Here is a 26887-nt window from a genome sequence, read left to right as displayed (position 1 = left end):
TAGATAATTAGCTGTACTTACGCTTTGTTGCTGGCTTGAATCACTTGAAGTGAGGATCACCCAGGATATCTTGGATTCCCAAGGAGAACGTAAAACAACTCTATCGTCAGAATATCAGAACCGGAACTGAAGACCATTTCCCAGAAGTCACCGCATATGGGGTCCGAACGGCCAAGTCGAACCGGTCTCCACCACACTACGGCTCTCATATACAAGCATATCACTCTAGTGACCCGCAAAATAGTCGCACTTTAAAGGTCAAAAAATGACCTTACAAATGACCTTACACCACGTGACCTAACATACATATACGCTCGAGATCCACGTGCAAATCTCATAGTCATTTTAGCGAACCCGGTCGCAGGTTCTTCAACACAGCTAAACATTGGTTTGGTAAGTGACCACGTGGCATGCTCTTGAATTTTTTGAAATTCAAACGCGAATTGTTAATGGTGTTGTTTTGTTTATTTACTATAATATAGTACGTACGTATTATTCAACTTGTGTTGAATTGTACTTGTAGGCTTTTCTTTAAAGCCCACATTTTTTCTTGACGATGTCAAGGCGCAAGAGAAGTGGTAAGCAAGACGATGTCTTGTCTCTCTCTGACCACAGTGAATACAATTCAGTTCATACCAAATCTGATACAAGTAATTTGAGTGATTCGGGGTCGAATGACGAATACGAGATAACTAGAAAGTCCCCGCAGAGAGCCCCACTGCGGTCAGTGATCTCGCACGTCAACGTAGGGTTCAAACCACTGACCGTTTATTACGGGATACTCAGAATCTGGTTACTGCGGGTATGATACCCATTTTAACATTGGCTAAACTCTTAAAGCCACATATTGGCAAAGTTCAAGAAATAAAAACACTCATTGCAGATTCATTGACAATGCTTGGTCAAGTCCAATTTAATATGAGTGTTCGGCGAAGGTATTTGTTGAGACCTTTCCTTAAACAAAAATATGCAAGTATTTGCAATATCAATACACCTATTACAAATTACTTGTTTGGTGATGATGTGAGTAAAGAACTGAAAAAGTGTGAAACTAGCGTTAGAGTTGGGAAATATCCCATGATAAAACCCACTTCTCTTGGTCCTATTAGGGGCCGACGGGGCACTGGAAGATGGAGGGCTCGCCCATATGGTCGTGGAACATATGGCTCCAACAGACAGGCGGCAGTGACCGAGTATGGGCAGTTCGGCCATAGACATGACTTCAAACAGAAGAAGTCTAGAACAGCTGCACCTCAATCCCCAAACTAGCCAAGGTCTTCAAAATAAAGGTAATTGAAAGCAATTCTGATAGATTAAAGGCTTGTTACAATGAATGGTTGACAATAACATCAGATAAATGGGTACTTGAAACCATACAAGGATACAGAATTGTATTTGATAATCCTCCATATCAAAAGAAACCTCCAAATAAAATTTCATTTAATGATTATGAAAAAATATTAATTGATAATGAAGTTGAAAATATGTTGAAGGATGGGGCTATTACTCCAACAGTTCATGAAAGTAATGAGTTTATTTCAAATATTTTTCTTGTTCCAAAACCAAATGGAGAATTTCGACCGATAATAAATTTACGAAGTCTAAATGAATTTGTTCATTATTAAAAAATTTAAACAAGAAACATTTCCATTTGTGTTGGAATTAGTACAACACTTGATTTTTTCACAAGTTTGGATTTAAAAAAGGCATATTGGTCAATACCTATTGACAAACAATATTTTAAATATCTAAAATTTGAGTGGAGGAATAAATTATATAATTTTGTGTGTCTCTGTTTTGGTTTAAGCTCAGCTCCTTATTGTTTTACCAAGGTATTAAAGCCAGTGTATGCCTTTTTCCGAAAAATGGACATTAGATGTTCATACTATATTGATGATAGTATCAATATGCATGGAGAAAAGGAAATATGTAGAACCAACATGGACATGATGAGTAAAAAATTGGAATCTTTAGGATTTCTCATAAATGATGAAAAGTCAGTAAAAATTCCTACTCAAAGAATAACCTATTTTGGTTACATAATTGATTCGGTCTTGTTCATGGATTTTCTGCCTGAAAATAAAATTTGTAAAGTAAAAAGTTTTGGCGAACATTTATTGACAAAGAAACTGGTAAAGATAAGAGATCTAGCGTCCTTTATTGGCTTGATAATTAGTACATTTTTTGCAATATTAGAAGGACCACTCCATTATAGAACTTTAGAAAGATGTAAAGTTCAGGCATTAAAAGTTACAACAGATTTTGAGTCAATTATGACTCTGGATGAAAAAGCACAAAAACAAATCCATTGGTGGGTCATGAACATTGGTTCAAAAAATGGCAGGAAAATAAGACCAGACCGTATATCTTTCACTATACAAACGGATGCTTCATGTGAAGGTTATGGCTCATTTTTTATTGACACAAAGCAAGCTTCTGGTGGGCGTTGGTCAAGCGAAGAATCATTTTTTCATATTAATTATTTGGAGTTGCTTGCAATTTTCTTTGCTTTGAAGACCTGGCTTTGCAATAACACATGTATTCATGTAGCCATACAGAGTGACAGTACCACAGCTATATCATATATTAATAATATGGGTGGTATGAATTCTGAAGAAATGGACAAATTAACGAAAAAGATATGGAAACGGTGCATTAAAAGAGATATATATCTTTCTGCTTTTCATTTGCCAGGCATCTGCAATATTCAGGCAGATTATTTTTCTAGAATTTTTTCAGATACCTCTGAATGGAAATTAAAAACATCAGTGACTGAAAGATTGTTTTCACAGTTGATGATTCCAAACATAGATGTTTTTGCATCTCGATTAAATAAACAATTGGCTAACTATGTATCATGGACCCCAGATCCTGAAGCCTTATATACTGATGCTTTCTCTTTAGATTGGTCAAAATGGAAACCCTATATCTTCCCGCCATTTCGTTTACTCGGCATGGTGTTGAATAAAATAAAGGAGGATCAGGTTAAAGCAGCATTGTTAATATGTCCATTATGGCCTAACCAGACATGGTTTCCATTGTTTTTGGACTCACTTGTTTCTATTCCTGTCAGGTTGCCTCGACACAAGGACCTACTTACCCTTCCTCACAACAACGAGTTGCATCCAATGAAAAAACATCTGCAGTTGGTTGGAGCGATTGTCTCCGGAGAGAATTGCAGAATTTTGGCATTCCGCAAATGGCTATCGACTCAGTCTTTCAAAGCTGGCGGCCAGGAACAAGAAAACAGTACTCATCCGCATGGACACGATGGCATATGTGGTGTAATCTCCGGATGTGCAATTCCATTAAACCGCTTGAAAGTGACATAATATCGTATTTGCTTTATTTAAAACAGTTGAAAAAATCGTATAGTGTTATAAGTTGTCATAAGTCAGTGATTTTAGAGACGGTCAAGATTTTAAATCCTAACATTGTTTTGAATTTTAATATACTAAATAGATTTATGAAGGGTCTTAATAGAGAGATCCCTCCAAAACCTAGGTATGTTTTCACTTGGGATGTAGGAAAGGTATTAAATGTTATTGCAAAATGGATGCCATTACAATCCCTTTCATTGAAACTTGTAACATTTAAACTTGTGTCTTTAGTAGCTCTGTGTACGGCAGCAAGAGCGCAGTCTCTGAAGGCTTTGAATATTAACCATTTGTGTATAAAGGAAGATGTTGCAATTTTTGATTGTGGTGATCAGTTGAAAACCACTAAACCAGGTCAAAATTTTAGTTATAAAATTATGTTCATACGAGGAACAGGAGTTATGTCCAGTTTGACATTGAAGTATTACTTGAAATGTACACAGTCTTTGAGAAAAGATTGTCAATTGTTTGTTTCTTTAAAAATTATAAAGAAGTCTCTTCAAGCACTTTGGCTCGTTGGTTAAATAATGTACTTTTGTTAGCAGGAATAGACATTGTTAAATATAAAGCTCATTCTTATCGGGGAGCTTCATCATCTGCAGCTTCTAGGGCTGGGTGTAAAATGTCTGAAATTCTGAAGACCGCTAATTGGTCTTCAGCCAAAAATTTCAAGGTTTTTTATCTTAGAGATGTGCAAAACGATCATATTGAAAGTAACTACCAGAATTGTGTATTGAATTCACGGTAATAAGATTTAAACATATTAAATTCAATATGTTTATATATTATGATTTGTTTTTTAAGCAGAATTGTTTTTATCCCCACGCTTTTTGAAAAAAAGGTGGGGATATTGTGGTGATCTCCGCCGTCCGTCCGTCCGTCCGTCCGTCCGTCCGTCTGTCCGTCCGTCCTGGCCACTATCTCCTCCTACACTAAAAGCACTAGAACCTTGAAATTTACACACATGGTAGCTATGAGCATATGTGCGACCCTGCACTATTTGGAATTTTGATCTGACCCCTGGGTCAAAAGTTATAGGGGTTGGGGTGGGGCCGCGTCAGAAATTATCACTCATTTTTTTAGGTTATTTTACATTTACTTCTTTATTTCTACACCGATTCACTTCAAATTGATACTGGACCTCACCTATGACAATACGGTCAATCTCAACCATGCATGGCCCCATTCCCAACCCTGGGGCGCCCCGCCCACATAGGCCACACCCACCAAAAATTTCCATTTACTATAATTTTTTCATTTCTACACGGATTCACTTCAAATTGATACTGAACTTTTGTTATGACATTAGGGTCAATCTCAACTATGCATGGCCCCAATCCCAACCCTGGGGCGCCCGCCCACATAGGCCACACCCACCAAAAAATTCCATTTACTATAATTTTTTCATTTCTACACGGATTCACTTCAAATTGATACTGAACTTCTCTTAGGGTCAATCTCAACTATGCATTGCCCCATAACCAACACTGGGGCCCCGCCCACATAGACCACACCCACCCAAAATTGCCTTTACTATAATTTCTTCATTTCTACACCGATTCACTTCAAATTGATATTGAACTTCTCTTATGACAATACAGTCAATCTCAACTATGCATGGCCCCATTACCAACCCTGGGGCGCCCCGCCCACATAGACCACACCCACCCAAAATTGCCTTTTACTATAATTTCTTCATTTCTACACCGATTCACTTCAAATTGATACTGAACCTCTCTTATGACAATACGGTCAATCTCAACTATGCATGGCCCCATTACCAACCCTGGGGCGCCCTGCCCACATATGTCACACCCACCCAAAATTGCCTTTTACTATAACTTCTTCATTTCTACACCAATTCACTTCTAATTGATGATGAACTTCTCTTATGACAATACGGTCAATCTCAGCTATGCATGGCCCCATTACCAACCCTGGGGCACACCTAGGTCAAACATTCGGCGTGGGGATACGCGTCGGCCTCTGCCGCGCCATTTCTAGTTTGATTTATATCTCTTTCTGCATAATAATGCTCAACATTTCAATATTGTTATGTTCAGATGATGCTTGAGTATATGAAGCAAAGTAATATAGACTGTATGTGGCATTTGAAGTGAATTAAATGTACATGGTTATATTTATGTTGTCTTCACTTTAAACATGCTTGTATATGAGAGCCGTAGGCCATCGAAAATAATGAACCCCCATCCAAGCATTTTGTGCTGGATGGAGGGGCATTATTGGAGAATGGCCGGAGGCCGAAATATACAAGCACCCTCCCTCTTACGCCCACCCTGTTTTATTGAAAAATATTTACTAGTCCTTGGAGTTTGTGTAACAATACTTACACAATATTAAGTTAAAATGAGGATTAACATATGCTTTTTTCTTATAATGTAATATGCATATGTTTATTTGTTGTTTTTCTAAGAAGCCAACATAAATTTCTTTAAAACTATGAGATTTGCACGTGGATCTCGAGCTTATATGTATGTTGGGTCACGTGGTGTAAGGTCATTTTTTGACCTTTAAAGTGCGACTATTTTGCGGGTCACTAGAGTGATATGCTTGTATATTTCGGCCTCCGGCCATTCTCCAATAATGCCCCTCCATCCAGCACAAAATGCTTGGATGGGGGTTCATTTTGTGTGTAGCATTAAATTCAACTCAATGACACCTTGATAAGCTCGATACATTGCTCTGATAGCATCCTAAAGCAAAAATTGCAAATTTGTAAAATTTGGATGTTTTGGTCGTTTGTTTTTTGCGTTTTGCATCTGATTAAAGTTTATCATCAATAAGAAGCAAAGTTCAAATTTACAAATTTGCAATTTTTGAACTGTTTTATTTGCATGTTTTGAACTGTACAAATATCATTATGATGGGTGTAGCAATGAATACAACTCAATGAACGTTCGAAATGCTCGAAACATCGCTTTTATAGCATCGTAAAACGCAAATTGCAAACAGTTTTTGCGTTTTGCTTCTGAATAAAGTTTACCATCAAAACGAAGCAAAGTTCAAATTATACAAATTTGCAATTTTTCAACTTTTTTAAATTTGCATGTCCAGGACTGTACAAATATGATAATATCCATGATTTGGACGCTTATTATTTGTGTTTTCGCATCAGAATGAATTGTTTTGGCCATTACAAAGGAGTAAAGTTAAAATTTTACAAATTTGCAATTGTTGAACTTTTTTTTATTTGCATGTCAGGGACTGTACAAATGTGATTATTTTGTGTGTAGCAATGAAGGTAACTCAATGACAGCTGGAAAAGCTCGATACATTCATTCCCTTTATAGCATCCTAAAATAAAAATTACAAATTTGTAAAATTTATAATTTGCATGTTTTTGTCGTTCATTTTTTGCGTTTCGCATCTGAATAAAGTTTACCAATAAAAAGAAGCAAAGTTCAAATTTTACAAATTTGCAATTTTTTAAATTTTTATTTCCATGTCTGGGACTGTACAAATATGATTATTTTGTGTGTAGCAATGAATGCAACTCAATGACAGCTCGAAAAGCTCGATACATTGGTCTGATAGCATCCTCAAAAAAAATTGCAAATTTGTAAAATTTGAAATTTGCATGTTTTTGTCGTTTATTTTTTTACGTTTTGCATCTGAATAAAGTTTACGATCAAACAGACGCAAAGTTCAAATTTTACTACTTTGCAATTTTTGACCTTTTTTTTATTTCCAGTTCTGGGACTGTACAAATATTGATTATTTTGTGTGTAGCATTAAATTTAACTCAATGACACCTCGAAAAGCTCGATACATTGCTCTGATAGCATCCTAAAGCAAAAATTTTAAATTTGTAAAATTTGAAATTTGGATGTTTTTGTCGTTTGTTTATTTCGTTTCGTGTCTGAATAAAGTTTATCATCAAAAAAAAGCAAAGTTCAAATTTACAAATTTGCAATTTTTGAACTGTTTTATTTGCTGTCTGGAACTGTACAAATATCATTATGATGTGTGTAGCAATGAATACAACTCAATGAACGTTCAAAAAGCTCGATACATCGCTTTTATAGCATCGTAAAACGCAAATTGCAAACATTTTTTGCGTTTCGCTTCTATTTCGCATGATTTTGTCGTTTATTTTTTTACGTTTCGCATCTGAATAAAGTTTACGATCAAACAGACGCAAAGTTCAAATTTTACAAATAAGCAATTTTTGAACTTTTTTTAATGTGCATGTCTGGGACTGTACAAATATGATTATTTTGTGTGTAGCAATGAATGCAACTCAATAACAGCTAAAAAAACTCGATACATTCCTCTAATAGCATCCTAAAACAAAAATTGCAAATTTGTAAAATTTTAAATGTGCATGTTTTTGACGTTTATTATGTGTGTTTTCGCATTAGAATAAAGGGGTTTACCATCACAATCGATACATCGCTCTTATAGCATCCTAAAACAAAAGTTGCAAATTTGTAAAATTTGAAATTTCCATGTATTTGACGTTTATTGTATGCGTTACGCATCTGAATAAAGTTTAGCATCACAAAGAAGCAAAGTATAAATTTTACAAATTTGCAATTTTTCAATTTTTGATTAATTTGCATGTCTGGGACTGTACAAATATGATTATTTTGTGTGTAGCAATGAATGCAACTCAATGACAACTCGAAAAGCTCGATACATTGCACTTATAGCATCCTAATACAAAAATTGCAAATTTGTAAAATGTGAAATTTCCATGTTTTTGACGTTTATTATGTGTGTTTTCGCATCAGAATAAAAGGGTTTACCATCACAATCGATACATCGCTCTTATAGCATCCTAAAACAAAAGTTGCAAATTTGTAAAATTTGAAATTTCAATGTTTTTGACGTTTATTGTTTGCGTTACGCATCTGAATAAAGTTTAGCATCACAAAGAAGCAAAGTATAAATTTTACAAATTTGTAATTTTTCAATTTTTGATTAATTTGCATGTCTGGGACTGTACAAATATGATTATTTTGTGTGAAGCAATGAATGCAACTCAATGACAGCTCGAAAATCTCGATACATTGCTCTTATAGCATCCTAATACAAAAATTGCAAATTTGTAAAATGTGAAATTTCCATGTTTTTGACGTTTATTATGTGTGTTTTCGCATTAGAATAACGGGGTTTACCATCACAATCGAAACATCGCTCTTATAGCATCCTAAAACAAAAGTTGCAAATTTGTAAAATTTGAAATTTCCATGTATTTGACGTTTATTGTATGCGTTACGCATCTGAATAAAGTTTAGCATCACAAAGAAGCAAAGTATAAATTTTACAAATTTGCAATTTTTCAATTTTTGATTAATTTGCATGTCTGGGACTGTACAAATATGATTATTTTGTGTGTAGCAATGAATGCAACTCAATGACAGCTCGAAAAGCTCGATACATTGCTCTTATAGCATCCTAATACAAAAATTGCAAATTTGTAAAATGTGAAATTTCCATGTTTTTGACGTTTATTATGTGTGTTTTCGCATTAGAATAAAGGGTTTACCATCACAATGGATACATCGCTCTTATAGCATCCTAAAACAAAAGTTGCAAATTTGTAAAATTTGAAATTTCCATGTTTTTTACGTTTATTGTATGCGTTACGCATCTGAATAAAGTTTAGCATCACAAAGAAGCAAAGTATAAATTTTACAAATTTGCAATTTTTCAATTTTTGATTAATTTGCATGTCTGGGACTGTACACATATGATTATTTTGTGTGTAGCAATGAATGCAACTCAATGACAACTCGTAAAGCTCGATACATTGCTCTTATAGCATCCTTATACAAAAATTGCAAATTTGTAAAATGTGAAATTTCCATGTTTTTGACGTTTATTATGTGTGTTTTCGCATCAGAATAAAGGGGTTTACCATCACAATCGATACATCGCTCTTATAGCATCCTAAAACAAAAGTTGCAAATTTGTAAAATTTGAAATTTCCATGTTTTTGACGTTTATTGTATGCGTTACGCATCTGAATAAAGTTTAGCATCACAAAGAAGCAAAGCATAAATTTTACAAATTTGCAATTTTTCAATTTTTGATTAATTTGCATGTCTGGGACTGTACAAATATGATTATTTTGTGTGTAGCAATCAATGCAACTCAATGACAGCTCGAAAAGCTCGATACATTGCTCTTATAGCATCCTAATACAAAAATTGCAAATTTGTAAAATGTGAAATTTCCATGTTTTTGACGTTTATTATGTGTGTTTTCGCATCAGAATAAAGGGGTTTACCATCACAATCGATACATCGCTCTTATAGCATCCTAAAACAAAAGTTGCAAATTTGTAAAATTTGAAATTTCCATGTTTTTGACGTTTATTGTATGCGTTACGCATCTGAATAAAGTTTAGCATCACAAAGAAGCAAAGCATAAATTTTACAAATTTGCAATTTTTCAATTTTTGATTAATTTGCATGTCTGGGACTGTACAAATATGATTATTTTGTGTGTAGCAATCAATGCAACTCAATGACAGCTCGAAAAGCTCGATACATTGCTCTTATAGCATCCTAATACAAAAATTGCAAATTTGTAAAATGTGAAATTTCCATGTTTTTGACGTTTATTATGTGTGTTTTCGCATCAGAATAAAGGGGTTTACCATCACAATCGATACATCGCTCTTATAGCATCCTAAAACAAAACGATTGTGATGGTAAACCCCTTTATTCTAATCATATTTAAGTTTTCGCATCAGAATGAAGGCTTTTGGCCATAAAAAAGGAGTAAAGTTCAAATTTTAAAAATTTGCAATTTTTCAACCTTTTTTTATTTGCATGTCTGGGAAATATATATGATTATTTCGTGTGTAGCATTGAATGCAACTCAATAACAGCTCGAAAAGCTCGATACATTGCTCTAATAGCATCCTATAACAAAAATTGCAAATCTGTTTAATTTGAAAATTGCATGTTTTTGAATAAAGTTTAACATCAAAAAGAAGAAAAGTATAAATATTACAAAATTGCAAATTTTCAATTTTTTTTTTTATTTGCATGTCTGGAACTGTACAAATATGATTATTTTGTGTTTAGCAATGAATGCAACTCAATGACAGCTCGAAAAGATCGATACATTGCTCTTATAGCATCCTAAAACAAAAATTGCAAATTTGTAATATTTGGATTTGCATGTTTTTGTTGTTTATTTTTTGCGTTTCGCATCTGAATAAAGTTTAACATCAAAAAGAAGCAAAGTTCATATTTTTCTAATTTGCAATTTTTGAACTTTTTTATTTTCATGTCTGGACTGTACGAATATGATTATTTTGTGTGTAGCATTGAATGCAACTCAATGACAGCTCGGAAAGCTCGATACATTGCTCTGATAGCATCCTAAAACAAAAATTGCAAATTTATAATATTTTAAATTTACATGTTTTTGACATTTATGTTTTGCATTTCGCATCTGAATAAAGTTTACCATAAAAAAAACGAGCAAAGTTAAATTTTAACAAAGTTGCAATTGTTCAAGTTTTTTAATTTGCATGTCTAGGACTGTACAAATATGATTATTTTGTGTTTAGCAATGAAGGTAACTCAATGACAGCTCGAAAAGCTCGATACATTCATTCCCCTTATAGCATCCTAAAATAAAAATTACAAATTTGTAAAATTTAAAATTTGCATGTTTTTGTCGTTCATTTTTTTGCGTTTCGCATCTGAATAAAGTTTACCATTAAAAAGAAGCAAAGTTCAAATTTTACAAATTTGCATTTTTTAAAAATTTTATTTCCATGTCTGGGACTGTACAAATATGATTTTATTGTGTGTAGCAATGAATGCAACACAATGACAGCTCGAAAAGCTCGATACATTGGTCTGATAGCATCCTCAAAAAAAAATTACAAATTTGTAAAATTTGAAATTTGCATGTTTTTTTCGTTTATTTTTTTACGTTTCGCATCTGAATAAAGTTTACGATCAAACAGAAGGCAAGTTCAATTTTTACAAATTTGCAATTTTTGAACTTTTTTTATTTCCAGTTCTGGGACTGTACAAATATGATTATTATTTTCGATGGCCTACGGCTCTCATATACAAGCATATCACTCTAGTGACCCGCAAAATAGTCGCACTTTAAAGGTCAAAAAATGACCTTACAAATGACCTTACACCACGTGACCTAACATACATATACGCTCGAGATCCACGTGCAAATCTCATAGTCATTTTAGCGAACCCGGTCGCAGGTTCTTCAACACAGCTAAACATTGGTTTGGTAAGTGACCACGTGGCATGCTCTTGAATTTTTTGAAATTCAAACGCGAATTGTTAATGGTGTTGTTTTGTTTATTTACTATAATATAGTACGTACGTATTATTCAACTTGTGTTGAATTGTACTTGTAGGCTTTTCTTTAAAGCCCACATTTTTTCTTGACGATGTCAAGGCGCAAGAGAAGTGGTAAGCAAGACGATGTCTTGTCTCTCTCTGACCACAGTGAATACAATTCAGTTCATACCAAATCTGATACAAGTAATTTGAGTGATTCGGGGTCGAATGACGAATACGAGATAACTAGAAAGTCCCCGCAGAGAGCCCCACTGCGGTCAGTGATCTCGCACGTCAACGTAGGGTTCAAACCACTGACCGTTTATTACGGGATACTCAGAATCTGGTTACTGCGGGTATGATACCCATTTTAACATTGGCTAAACTCTTAAAGCCACATATTGGCAAAGTTCAAGAAATAAAAACACTCATTGCAGATTCATTGACAATGCTTGGTCAAGTCCAATTTAATATGAGTGTTCGGCGAAGGTATTTGTTGAGACCTTTCCTTAAACAAAAATATGCAAGTATTTGCAATATCAATACACCTATTACAAATTACTTGTTTGGTGATGATGTGAGTAAAGAACTGAAAAAGTGTGAAACTAGCGTTAGAGTTGGGAAATATCCCATGATAAAACCCACTTCTCTTGGTCCTATTAGGGGCCGACGGGGCACTGGAAGATGGAGGGCTCGCCCATATGGTCGTGGAACATATGGCTCCAACAGACAGGCGGCAGTGACCGAGTATGGGCAGTTCGGCCATAGACATGACTTCAAACAGAAGAAGTCTAGCACAGCTGCACCTCAATCCCCAAACTAGCCAAGGTCTTCAAAATAAAGGTAATTGAAAGCAATTCTGATAGATTAAAGGCTTGTTACAATGAATGGTTGACAATAACATCAGATAAATGGGTACTTGAAACCATACAAGGATACAGAATTGTATTTGATAATCCTCCATATCAAAAGAAACCTCCAAATAAAATTTCATTTAATGATTATGAAAAAATATTAATTGATAATGAAGTTGAAAATATGTTGAAGGATGGGGCTATTACTCCAACAGTTCATGAAAGTAATGAGTTTATTTCAAATATTTTTCTTGTTCCAAAACCAAATGGAGAATTTCGACCGATAATAAATTTACGAAGTCTAAATGAATTTGTTCATTATTAAAAAATTTAAACAAGAAACATTTCCATTTGTGTTGGAATTAGTACAACACTTGATTTTTTCACAAGTTTGGATTTAAAAAAGGCATATTGGTCAATACCTATTGACAAACAATATTTTAAATATCTAAAATTTGAGTGGAGGAATAAATTATATAATTTTGTGTGTCTCTGTTTTGGTTTAAGCTCAGCTCCTTATTGTTTTACCAAGGTATTAAAGCCAGTGTATGCCTTTTTCCGAAAAATGGACATTAGATGTTCATACTATATTGATGATAGTATCAATATGCATGGAGAAAAGGAAATATGTAGAACCAACATGGACATGATGAGTAAAAAATTGGAATCTTTAGGATTTCTCATAAATGATGAAAAGTCAGTAAAAATTCCTACTCAAAGAATAACCTATTTTGGTTACATAATTGATTCGGTCTTGTTCATGGATTTTCTGCCTGAAAATAAAATTTGTAAAGTAAAAAGTTTTGGCGAACATTTATTGACAAAGAAACTGGTAAAGATAAGAGATCTAGCGTCCTTTATTGGCTTGATAATTAGTACATTTTTTGCAATATTAGAAGGACCACTCCATTATAGAACTTTAGAAAGATGTAAAGTTCAGGCATTAAAAGTTACAACAGATTTTGAGTCAATTATGACTCTGGATGAAAAAGCACAAAAACAAATCCATTGGTGGGTCATGAACATTGGTTCAAAAATTGGCAGGAAAATAAGACCAGACCGTATATCTTTCACTATACAAACGGATGCTTCATGTGAAGGTTATGGCTCATTTTTTATTGACACAAAGCAAGCTTCTGGTGGGCGTTGGTCAAGCGAAGAATCATTTTTTCATATTAATTATTTGGAGTTGCTTGCAATTTTCTTTGCTTTGAAGACCTGGCTTTGCAATAACACATGTATTCATGTAGCCATACAGAGTGACAGTACCACAGCTATATCATATATTAATAATATGGGTGGTATGAATTCTGAAGAAATGGACAAATTAACGAAAAAGATATGGAAACGGTGCATTAAAAGAGATATATATCTTTCTGCTTTTCATTTGCCAGGCATCTGCAATATTCAGGCAGATTATTTTTCTAGAATTTTTTCAGATACCTCTGAATGGAAATTAAAAACATCAGTGACTGAAAGATTGTTTTCACAGTTGATGATTCCAAACATAGATGTTTTTGCATCTCGATTAAATAAACAATTGGCTAACTATGTATCATGGACCCCAGATCCTGAAGCCTTATATACTGATGCTTTCTCTTTAGATTGGTCAAAATGGAAACCCTATATCTTCCCGCCATTTCGTTTACTCGGCATGGTGTTGAATAAAATAAAGGAGGATCAGGTTAAAGCAGCATTGTTAATATGTCCATTATGGCCTAACCAGACATGGTTTCCATTGTTTTTGGACTCACTTGTTTCTATTCCTGTCAGGTTGCCTCGACACAAGGACCTACTTACCCTTCCTCACAACAACGAGTTGCATCCAATGAAAAAACATCTGCAGTTGGTTGGAGCGATTGTCTCCGGAGAGAATTGCAGAATTTTGGCATTCCGCAAATGGCTATCGACTCAGTCTTTCAAAGCTGGCGGCCAGGAACAAGAAAACAGTACTCATCCGCATGGACACGATGGCATATGTGGTGTAATCTCCGGATGTGCAATTCCATTAAACCGCTTGAAAGTGACATAATATCGTATTTGCTTTATTTAAAACAGTTGAAAAAATCGTATAGTGTTATAAGTTGTCATAAGTCAGTGATTTTAGAGACGGTCAAGATTTTAAATCCTAACATTGTTTTGAATTTTAATATACTAAATAGATTTATGAAGGGTCTTAATAGAGAGATCCCTCCAAAACCTAGGTATGTTTTCACTTGGGATGTAGGAAAGGTATTAAATGTTATTGCAAAATGGATGCCATTACAATCCCTTTCATTGAAACTTGTAACATTTAAACTTGTGTCTTTAGTAGCTCTGTGTACGGCAGCAAGAGCGCAGTCTCTGAAGGCTTTGAATATTAACCATTTGTGTATAAAGGAAGATGTTGCAATTTTTGATTGTGGTGATCAGTTGAAAACCACTAAACCAGGTCAAAATTTTAGTTATAAAATTATGTTCATACGAGGAACAGGAGTTATGTCCAGTTTTGACATTGAAGTATTACTTGAAATGTACACAGTCTTTGAGAAAAGATTGTCAATTGTTTGTTTCTTTAAAAATTATAAAGAAGTCTCTTCAAGCACTTTGGCTCGTTGGTTAAAGAATGTACTTTTGTTAGCAGGAATAGACATTGTTAAATATAAAGCTCATTCTTATCGGGGAGCTTCATCATCTGCAGCTTCTAGGGCTGGGTGTAAAATGTCTGAAATTCTGAAGACCGCTAATTGGTCTTCAGCCAAAAATTTCAAGGTTTTTTATCTTAGAGATGTGCAAAACGATCATATTGAAAGTAACTACCAGAATTGTGTATTGAATTCACGGTAATAAGATTTAAACATATTAAATTCAATATGTTTATATATTATGATTTGTTTTTTAAGCAGAATTGTTTTTATCCCCACGCTTTTTGAAAAAAAGGTGGGGATATTGTGGTGATCTCCGCCGTCCGTCCGTCCGTCCGTCCGTCTGTCCGTCCGTCCTGGCCACTATCTCCTCCTACACTAAAAGCACTAGAACCTTGAAATTTACACACATGGTAGCTATGAGCATATGTGCGACCCTGCACTATTTGGAATTTTGATCTGACCCCTGGGTCAAAAGTTATAGGGGTTGGGGTGGGGCCGCGTCAGAAATTATCACTCATTTTTTTAGGTTATTTTACATTTACTTCTTTATTTCTACACCGATTCACTTCAAATTGATACTGGACCTCACCTATGACAATACGGTCAATCTCAACCATGCATGGCCCCATTCCCAACCCTGGGGCGCCCCGCCCACATAGGCCACACCCACCAAAAATTTCCATTTACTATAATTTTTTCATTTCTACACGGATTCACTTCAAATTGATACTGAACTTCTCTTATGACATTAGGGTCAATCTCAACTATGCATTGCCCCATAACCAACACTGGGGCCCCGCCCACATAGGCCACACCCACCAAAAAATTCCATTTACTATAATTTTTTCATTTCTACACGGATTCACTTCAAATTGATACTGAACTTCTCTTATGACATTAGGGTCAATCTCAACTATGCATTGCCCCATAACCAACACTGGGGCCCCGCCCACATAGACCACACCCACCCAAAATTGCCTTTACTATAATTTCTTCATTTCTACACCGATTCACTTCAAATTGATATTGAACTTCTCTTATGACAATACAGTCAATCTCAACTATGCATGGCCCCATTACCAACCCTGGGGCGCCCCGCCCACATAGACCACACCCACCCAAAATTGCCTTTTACTATAATTTCTTCATTTCTACACCGATTCACTTCAAATTGATACTGAACCTCTCTTATGACAATACGGTCAATCTCAACTATGCATGGCCCCATTACCAACCCTGGGGCGCCCTGCCCACATATGTCACACCCACCCAAAATTGCCTTTTACTATAACTTCTTCATTTCTACACCAATTCACTTCTAATTGATGATGAACTTCTCTTATGACAATACGGTCAATCTCAGCTATGCATGGCCCCATTACCAACCCTGGGGCACACCTAGGTCAAACATTCGGCGTGGGGATACGCGTCGGCCTCTGCCGCGCCATTTCTAGTTTGATTTATATCTCTTTCTGCATAATAATGCTCAACATTTCAATATTGTTATGTTCAGATGATGCTTGAGTATATGAAGCAAAGTAATATAGACTGTATGTGGCATTTGAAGTGAATTAAATGTACATGGTTATATTTATGTTGTCTTCACTTTAAACATGCTTGTATATGAGAGCCGTAGGCCATCGAAAATAATGAACCCCCATCCAAGCATTTTGTGCTGGATGGAGGGGCATTATTGGAGAATGGCCGGAGGCCGAAATATACAAGCACCCTCCCTCTTACGCCCACCCTGTTTTATTGAAAAATATTTACTAGTCCTTGGAGTTTGTGTAACAATACTTACACAATATTAAGTTAAAATGAGGATTAACATATGCTTTTTTCTTATAATGTAATATGCATATGTTTATTTGTTGTTTTTCTAAGAAGCCAACATAAATTTCTTTAAAACTATGAGATTTGCACGTGGATCTCGAGCTTATATGTATGTTGGGTCACGTGGTGTAAGGTCATTTTTTGACCTTTAAAGTGCGACTATTTTGCGGGTCACTAGAGTGATATGCTTGTATATTTCGGCCTCCGGCCATTCTCCAATAATGCCCCTCCATCCAGCACAAAATGCTTGGATGGGGGTTCATTTTGTGTGTAGCATTAAATTCAACTCAATGACACCTTGATAAGCTCGATACATTGCTCTGATAGCATCCTAAAGCAAAAATTGCAAATTTGTAAAATTTGGATGTTTTGGTCGTTTGTTTTTTGCGTTTTGCATCTGATTAAAGTTTATCATCAATAAGAAGCAAAGTTCAAATTTACAAATTTGCAATTTTTGAACTGTTTTATTTGCATGTTTTGAACTGTACAAATATCATTATGATGGGTGTAGCAATGAATACAACTCAATGAACGTTCGAAATGCTCGAAACATCGCTTTTATAGCATCGTAAAACGCAAATTGCAAACAGTTTTTGCGTTTTGCTTCTGAATAAAGTTTACCATCAAAACGAAGCAAAGTTCAAATTATACAAATTTGCAATTTTTCAACTTTTTTAAATTTGCATGTCCAGGACTGTACAAATATGATAATATCCATGATTTGGACGCTTATTATTTGTGTTTTCGCATCAGAATGAATTGTTTTGGCCATTACAAAGGAGTAAAGTTAAAATTTTACAAATTTGCAATTGTTGAACTTTTTTTTATTTGCATGTCAGGGACTGTACAAATGTGATTATTTTGTGTGTAGCAATGAAGGTAACTCAATGACAGCTGGAAAAGCTCGATACATTCATTCCCTTTATAGCATCCTAAAATAAAAATTACAAATTTGTAAAATTTATAATTTGCATGTTTTTGTCGTTCATTTTTTGCGTTTCGCATCTGAATAAAGTTTACCAATAAAAAGAAGCAAAGTTCAAATTTTACAAATTTGCAATTTTTTAAATTTTTATTTCCATGTCTGGGACTGTACAAATATGATTATTTTGTGTGTAGCAATGAATGCAACTCAATGACAGCTCGAAAAGCTCGATACATTGGTCTGATAGCATCCTCAAAAAAAATTGCAAATTTGTAAAATTTGAAATTTGCATGTTTTTGTCGTTTATTTTTTTACGTTTTGCATCTGAATAAAGTTTACGATCAAACAGACGCAAAGTTCAAATTTTACTACTTTGCAATTTTTGACCTTTTTTTTATTTCCAGTTCTGGGACTGTACAAATATTGATTATTTTGTGTGTAGCATTAAATTTAACTCAATGACACCTCGAAAAGCTCGATACATTGCTCTGATAGCATCCTAAAGCAAAAATTTTAAATTTGTAAAATTTGAAATTTGGATGTTTTTGTCGTTTGTTTATTTCGTTTCGTGTCTGAATAAAGTTTATCATCAAAAAAAAGCAAAGTTCAAATTTACAAATTTGCAATTTTTGAACTGTTTTATTTGCTGTCTGGAACTGTACAAATATCATTATGATGTGTGTAGCAATGAATACAACTCAATGAACGTTCAAAAAGCTCGATACATCGCTTTTATAGCATCGTAAAACGCAAATTGCAAACATTTTTTGCGTTTCGCTTCTATTTCGCATGATTTTGTCGTTTATTTTTTTACGTTTCGCATCTGAATAAAGTTTACGATCAAACAGACGCAAAGTTCAAATTTTACAAATTTGCAATTTTTGACCTTTTTTTATTTCCAGTTCTGGGACTGTACAAATATTGATTATTTTGAGTGTAGCATTAAATTTAACTCAATGACACCTCGAAAATTTTACAAATTTGCAATTATTTAACATTTTTTTAATTTGCATGTCTGTGACTCTACAAATATGATTGATTTGTGTGAAACAATGAATACAACTCAATGACAGCTCGAAAAGCTCGATACATCGCTCTTATAAGAGCATTTTAAAACAAAAATTTCAAATTTGTAAAATTTTAAATTTGTCGTTTATTTTTTGCGTTTCGCATCTGAATAAAGTTTACCATCAAAAAGAAGCAAAGTTCAAATTTTACAAATTTGCAATTATTGAATTTTTTTAATTTGCATGTCTGGGACTGTACAAATATGATTATTTTGTGTTTAGCAATGAATGTAACTCAATGACAGCTCGAAAAGCTCGATACATTCATTCCCCTTATAACAGCTCAAAAAACTCGATACATTTATAACAGCTCAAAAAACTCGATACATTCCTCTAATAGCATCCTAAAACAAAAAATACAAATTTGTTAAATTTGAAATTTGCATGTTTTGGTCGTTTATTTTTTGCGTTTCGCATCTGAATAAAGTTTACCATCAAAAAGGAAGCAAAGTTCAAATTTTACAAATTGGCAATTTTTGAACGTTTTTTATTTCCATGTCTGGAACTGTACAAATATGATTACTTTGTGTGTAGCAATGAATGCAACTCAATGACAGATCGAAAAGCTCGATACATTGCTCTTATTGCATCCTAAAACAAAAAATGCAAATTTGTAAAATTTGAAATTTGAATGTTTTTGACGTTCATTTTTTACATTTCGCATCTGAATAAAGTTTACGATCAAACAGAAGCAAAGTTCAAATTTTACAAATAAGCAATTTTTGAACCTTTTTAATGTGCATGTCTGGGACTGTACAAATATGATTATTTTGTGTGTAGCAATGAATGCAACTCAATGACAGCTCAAATAGCTCGATACATTGCTCTGATAGCATCCTAAAACAAAAATTGCAAATTTGTAAAATTTGAAATTTTGATGTTTTTGTCGTTTGTTTTTTGCGTTTTGCATCTGAATAAAGTTTATCATCAAAAATAAGCAAAGTTCAAATTTACAAATTTGCAATTTTTAAACTTTTTTATTTGCATGTTTGGAACTGTACACATATCGTTATTGTGTGTGTAGCAATGAATACAACTCAATGAATGTTCGAAAAGCTCGATACATCGCTTTTATAACATCGTAAAACGAAAATTTCAAACATTTTTTGCGTTTCGCTTTTGAATAAAGTTTACCATTAAAAAAAGTTGAAAAATTGCAAATTTGTAAAATTTGAACTTTGCTTCTTTTTTTTTTAATTTGCAATTTCTGGGACTGTACAAATATGATAATATCCATGTTTTGGACGTTTATGATTTGTGTTTTCGCATCAGAATGAAGGCTTTTGGCCATAAAAAAGGAGTAAAGTTCAAATTAAAAAAATTTGCAATTTTTCAACCTTTTTTTATTTGCATGTCTGGGAAATATATATGATTATTTTGTGTGTAGCATTGAATGCAACTCAATAACAGCTCGAAAAGCTCGATACATTGCTCTAATAGCATCCTATAACAAAAATTGCAAATCTGTTTAATTTGAAAATTGCATGTTTTTGAATAAAGTTTAACATCAAAAAGAAGAAAAGTATAAATATTACAAAATGGCAAATTTTCTATTTTTTTTTTAATTTGCGTGTCTGGAACTGTACAAATATGATTATTTTGTGTGTAGCAATGAATGCAACTCAATGACAGCTCGAAAAGATCGATACATTGCTCTTATAGCATCCTAAAACAAAAACTGCAAATTTGTAATATTTGGATTTGCATGTTTTTGTTGTTTAGTTTTTGCGTTTCGCATCTGATTAAAGTTTAACATCAAAAAGAAGCAAAGTTCATATTTTTCTAATTTGCAATTTTTGAACTTTTTTATTTTCATGTCTGGGACTGTACAAATATGATTATTTTGTGTGTAGCATTGAATGCAACTCAATGACAGCTCGGAAAGCTCGATACATTGCTCTGATAGCATCCTAAAACAAAAATTGCAAATTTATAATATTTTAAATTTACATGTTTTTGACATTTATTTTTTGCATTTCGCATCTGAATAAAGTTTACCATTTAACCAAAAAACGAGCAAAGTTAAATTTTAACAAAGTTGCAAATTTTCAAGTTTTTTAATTTGCATGTCTAGGACTGTACAAATATGATTATTTTGTGTTTAGCAATGAAGGAAACTCAATGACAGCTCGAAAAGCTCGATACATTCATTCCCCTTATAGCATCCTAAAATAAAAATTACAAATTTGTAAAATGTAAAATTTGCATGTTTTTGTCGTTCATTTTTTTGCGTTTCGCATCTGAATAAAGTTTACCATTAAAAAGAAGCAAAGTTCAAATTTTACAAATTTGCAATTTTTTAAAATTTTATTTCCATGTCTGGGACTGTACAAATATGATTTTTTTGTGTGTAGCAATGAATGCAACACAATGACAGCTCGAAAAGCTCGATACATTGGTCTGATAGCATCCTCAAAAAAAAATTGCAAATTTGTGTAAAATTTGAAATTTGCATGTTTTTGTCGTTTATTTGTTTACGTTTCGCATCTGAATAAAGTTTACGATCAAACAGTAGCAAAGTTCAAATTTTACAAATTTGCAATTTTTGAACTTTTTTTATTTCCAGTTCTGGGACTGTACAAATATGATTATTTTGTGTGTATCATTAAATTCAACTCAATGACACCTCGAAAAGCTCGATACATTGCTCTGATAGCATCCTAAAGCAAAAATTGCAAATTTGTAAAATTTGGATGTTTTGGTCGTTTGTTTTTTGCGTTTTGCATCTGATTAAAGTTTATCATCAATAAGAAGCAAAGTTCAAATTTGCAAATTTGCAATTTTTGAACTGTTTTATGTGCATGTTTTGAACTGTACAAATATCATTATGATGGGTGTAGCAATGAATACAACTCAATGAACGTTCGAAATGCTCGATACATCGCTTTTATAGCATCGTAAAACGCAAATTGCAAACAGTTTTTGCGTTTCGCTTCTGAATAAAGTTTACCATCAAAAAGAAGCAAAGTTCAAATTATACAAATTTGCAATTTTTCAACTTTTTTAAATTTGCATGTCCAGGACTGTACAAATATGATAATATCCATGATTTGGACGCTTATTATTTGTGTTTTCGCATCAGAATGAATGGTTTTGGCCATTACAAAGGAGTAAAGTTAAAATTTTTCAAATTTGCAATTGTTGAACTTTTTTTTATTTGCATGTCAGGGACTGTACAAATGTGATTATTTTGTGTGTAGCAATGAAGGTAAGTCAATGACAGCTCGAAAAGCTCGATACATTCATTCCCCTTATAGCTTCCTAAAATAAAAATTACAAATTTGTAAAAATTAAAATTTGCATGTTTTTGTCGTTCATTTTTTTGCGTTTCGCATCTGAAGTTTACCATTAAAAAGAAGCAAAGTTCAAATTTTACAAATTTGCAATTTTTTAAATTTTTATTTCCATGTCTGGGACTGTACAAATATGATTACTTTGTGTAACAATGAATACATCTCAATGACAGCTCGAAAAGCTCGATACATTGGTCTGGTAGCATCCTTTAAAAAAAAATTGCAAATTTGTAAAATATGAAATTTGCATGTTTTTGTCGTTTATTTTTTACGTTTCGCATCTGAATAAAGTTTACGATCAAACAGACGCAAAGTTCAAATTTTACAAATTTGCAATTTTTGAACTGTTTTATTTGCAAGTCTGGAACTGTACAAATATCATTATGATGTGTGAAGCAATGAGTACAACTCAATGAACGTTCGAAAAGCTCGATACATCGCTTTTATAGCATCGTAAAACGCAAATTGCAAACATTTTTGCGTTTCGCTTCTGAATAAAGTTTACCATAAAAAAGAAGCAAAGTTCAAATTATTTTGTGTTTAGCAATGAATGTAACTCAATGACAGCTCGAAAAGCTCGATACATTCATTCCCCTTATAACAGCTCAAAAAACTCGATACATTTATAACAGCTCAAAAAACTCGATACATTCCTCTAATAGCATCCTAAAACAAAAAATACAAATTTGTAAAATTTGAAATTTCCATGTTTTGGTCGTTTATTTTTTGCGTTTCGCATCTGAATAAAGTTTACCATCAAAAAGAAGCAAAGTTCAAATTTTACAAATTGGCAATTTTTGAACGTTTTTATTTCCATGTCTGAAACTGTACAAATATGATTATTTTGTGTGTAGCAATGAATGCAACTCAATGACAGATCGAAAAGCTCGATACATTGCTCTTATTGCATCCTAAAACATAAATTTCAAATTTGTAAAATTTGAAATTTGCATGTTTTTTACGTTCATTTTTTACATTTCGCATCTGAATAAAGTTTACGATCAAACAGAAGCAAAGTTCAAATTTTACAAATAAGCAATTTTTGAACTTTTTTTAATGTGCATGTCTGGGACTGTACAAATATGATAATTTTGTGTGTAGCAATGAATGCAACTCAATAATAGCTCAAATAGCTCGATACATTGCTCTGATAGCATCCTAAAACAAAAATTGCAAATTTGTAAAATTTGAAATTTTGATGTTTTTGTCGTTTGTTTTTTTGCGTTTTGCATCTGAATAAAGTTTATCATCAAAAAGAAGCAAAGTTCAAATTTACAAATTTGCAATTTTTAAACTTTTTTATTTGCATGTTTTGAACTGTACACATATCGTTATTGTAGTGTGTAGCAATGAATACAACTCAATGAATGTTCGAAAAGCTCGATACATCGCTTTTATAACATCGTAAAACGAAAATTTCAAACATTGTTTGCGTTCCGCTTTTAAATAAAGTTTACCATTAAAAAAAGTTGAAAATTGCAAATTTGTAAAATTTGAACTTTGCTTCTTTTTGAAGCAAAGTTCAAATTTTACAAATTTGCAATTTTTCAACTTTTTTTAATTTGCAATTTCTGGGACTGTACAAATATGATAATATCCAAGTTTTGGACGTTTATGTTTTCGCATCAGAATGAAGGCTTTTGGCCATAAAAAAGAGTAAAGTTCAAATTTTAAAAATTTGCAATTGTTCAACCTTTTTTTATTTGCATGTCTGGGAAATATATATGATTATTTCGTGTGTAGCATTGAATGCAACTCAATAACAGCTCGAAAAGCTCGATACATTGCTCTAATAGCATCCTATAACAAAAATTGCAAATCTGTTTAATTTGAAAATTGCATGTTTTTGAATAAAGTTTAACATCAAAAAGAAGAAAAGTATAAATATTACAAATTGGCAAATTTTCAACTTTTTTTTATTTGCATGTCTGGAACTGTACAAATATGATTATTTTGTGTTTAGCAATGAATGCAACTCAATGACAGCTCGAAAAGATCGATACATTGCCCTTATAGCATCCTAAAACAAAAATTGCAAATTTGTAATATTTGGATTTGCATGTTTTTGTTGTTTATTTTTTGCGTTTCGCATCTGAATAAAGTTTAACATCAAAAAGAAGCAAAGTTCATATTTTTCTAATTTGCAATTTTTGAACTTTTTTATTTTCATGTCTGGACTGTACAAATATGATTATTTTGTGTGTAGCATTGAATGCAACTCAATGACAGCTCGGAAAGCTCGATACATTGCTCTGATAGCATCCTAAAACAAAAATTGCAAATTTATAATATTTAAATTTACATGTTTTTGACATTTATTTTTTGCATTTCGCATCTGAATAAAGTTTACCATAAAAAAAAAACGAGCAAAGTTAAATTTTAACAAAGTTGCAATTTTTCAAGTTTTTTAATTTGCATGTCTAGGACTGTACAAATATGACTATTTTGTGTTTAGCAATGAAGGTAACTCAATGACAGCTCGAAAAGCTCGATACATTCATTCCCCTTATAGCATCCTAAAATAAAAATTACAAATTTGTAAAATTTAAAATTTGCATGTTTTTGTCGTTCATTTTTTTGCGTTTCGCATTTGAATAAAGTTTACCATTAAAAAGAAGCAAAGTTCAAATTTTACAAATTTGCATTTTTTAAAAATTTTATTTCCATGTCTGGGACTGTACAAATATGATTTTTTTGTGTGTAGCAATGAATGCAACACAATGACAGCTCGAAAAGCTCGATACATTGGTCTGATAGCATCCTCAAAAAAAAATTACAAATTTGTAAAATTTGAAATTTGCATGTTTTTTTCGTTTATTTTTTGCGTTTCGCATCTGAATAAAGTTTACGATCAAACAGAAGGCAAGTTCAATTTTTACAAATTTGCAATTTTTGAACTTTTTTTTATTTCCAGTTCTGCGACTGTACAAATATGATTATTTTGTGTGTAGCATTAAATTCAACTCAATGACACCTCGAAAAGCTCGATACATTGCTCTGATAGCATCCTAAAGCAAAAATTGCAAATTTGTAAAATTTGAAATTTGGATGTTTTTGTCGTTTGTTTATTTCGTTTCGTGTCTGAATAAAGTTTATCATCAAAAAGAAGCAAAGTTCAAATTTACAAATTTGCAATTTTTGAACTGTTTTATTTGCTGTCTGGAACTGTACAAATATCATTATGATGTGTGTAGCAATGAATACAACTCAATGAACGTTCAAAAAGCTCGATACATCGCTTTTATAGCATCGTAAAACGCAAATTGCAAACATTTTTTGCGTTTCGCTTCTATTTCGCATGATTTTGTCGTTTATTTTTTTACGTTTCGCATCTAAATAAAGTTTACGATCAAACAGACGCAAAGTTCAAATTTTACAAATTTGCAATTTTTGACCTTTTTTTATTTCCAGTTCTGGGACTGTACAAATATTGATTATTTTGTGTGTAGCATTAAATTTAACTCAATGACACCTCGAAAAGCTCGATACATTGCTCTGATAGCATCCTAAAGGAAAAATTGCAAATTTGTAAAATTTGAAATTTGGATGTTTTTGTCGTTTGTTTATTGCGTTTCGCGTCTGAATAAAGTTTATCATCAAAAAGAAGCAAAGTTCAAATTTACAAATTTGCAATTTTTGAACTGTTTTATTTGCTGTCTGGAACTGTACAAATATCATTATGATGTGTGTAGCAATGAATACAACTCAATGAACGTTCGAAAAGCTCGATACATCGCTTTTATAGCATCGTAAAACGCAAATTGCAAACATTTTTTGCGTTTCGCTTCTGAATAAAGTTTACCATCAAAAAGAAGCAAAGTTCAAATTATACAAATTTGCAATTTTTCAACTTTTTTAAATTTCCATGTCTAGGACTGTACAAATATGATAATATCCATGTTTTGGACGCTTATTATTTGTGTTTTCGCATCAGAATGAAGGGTTTTGGCCATTACAAAGGAGTAAAGTTCAAATTTTACAAATTTGCAATTGTTGAACTATTTTTTATTTGCATGTCAGGGACTGTACAAATGTGATTATTTTGTGTGTAGCAATGAATACAACTCAATGACAGATCGAAAATCTCGATACATTGCTCTTATAATATCCAAAAACAAAAATTGCAAATTTGTAAAATTTGAAAATTGCATGTTTTTGACGTTTATTTTTGCGTTTCGCATGTAAATAAAGTTTACCATCAAAAAGAAGCTAAGTTCAAATTTTACAAATTTGCAATTATTTAACATTTTTTTAATTTGCATGTCTGTGACTCTACAAATATGATTGATTTGTGTGAAGCAATGAATACAACTCAATGACAGCTCGAAAAGCTCGATACATCGCTCTCATAAGAGCATTTTAAAACAAAAATTTCAAATTTGTAAAATTTTAAATTTGTCGTTTATTTTTTGCGTTTCGCATCTGAATAAAGTTTACCATCAAAAAGAAGCAAAGTTCAAATTTTACAAATTTGCAATTATTGAACTTTTTTTAATTTGCATGTCTGGGACTGTACAAATATGATTATTTTGTGTTTAGCAATGAATATAACTCAATGACAGCTCGAAAAGCTCGATACATTCATTCCCCTTATAACAGCTCAAAAAACTC

At 32.8% G+C, this 26887-nt stretch overlaps 1 protein-coding gene across 10 annotated transcripts in view; it reads left to right on the top strand.

The window, feature by feature from the left end:
* The first annotated feature begins 277 nt into the window (after window positions 1-277).
* Window positions 278-26887, top strand: part of LOC127877726 (uncharacterized) — a 42866-nt gene continuing 16256 nt past the window's right edge. Inside the window, exons 1-2 of one of the 10 annotated variants that reach the window (XM_052423904.1) lie at window positions 278-393; window positions 12341-12520. Coding sequence is in view for 2 of the 10 variants with exons in the window: in XM_052423900.1 (XP_052279860.1) it covers window positions 14431-15357 (927 nt within the window). In the remaining 8 variants the exon portion in view is untranslated. Of the gene's footprint in view, window positions 394-732; window positions 1290-11508; window positions 11625-11970; window positions 12521-14304; window positions 15421-26887 lie in introns of those variants that run through there. The other 9 variants (XM_052423905.1, XM_052423896.1, XM_052423900.1 and 6 more) reach the window with 9 other exon arrangements.

The sequence above is a fragment of the Dreissena polymorpha genome, chromosome 4 (assembly GCF_020536995.1).
Source record: "Dreissena polymorpha isolate Duluth1 chromosome 4, UMN_Dpol_1.0, whole genome shotgun sequence".
Lineage (NCBI taxonomy): Eukaryota > Metazoa > Mollusca > Bivalvia > Myida > Dreissenidae > Dreissena > Dreissena polymorpha.
Note: the sequence above shows the minus strand (reverse complement) of the source record. Positions and strands in the feature narration are given on the sequence as shown.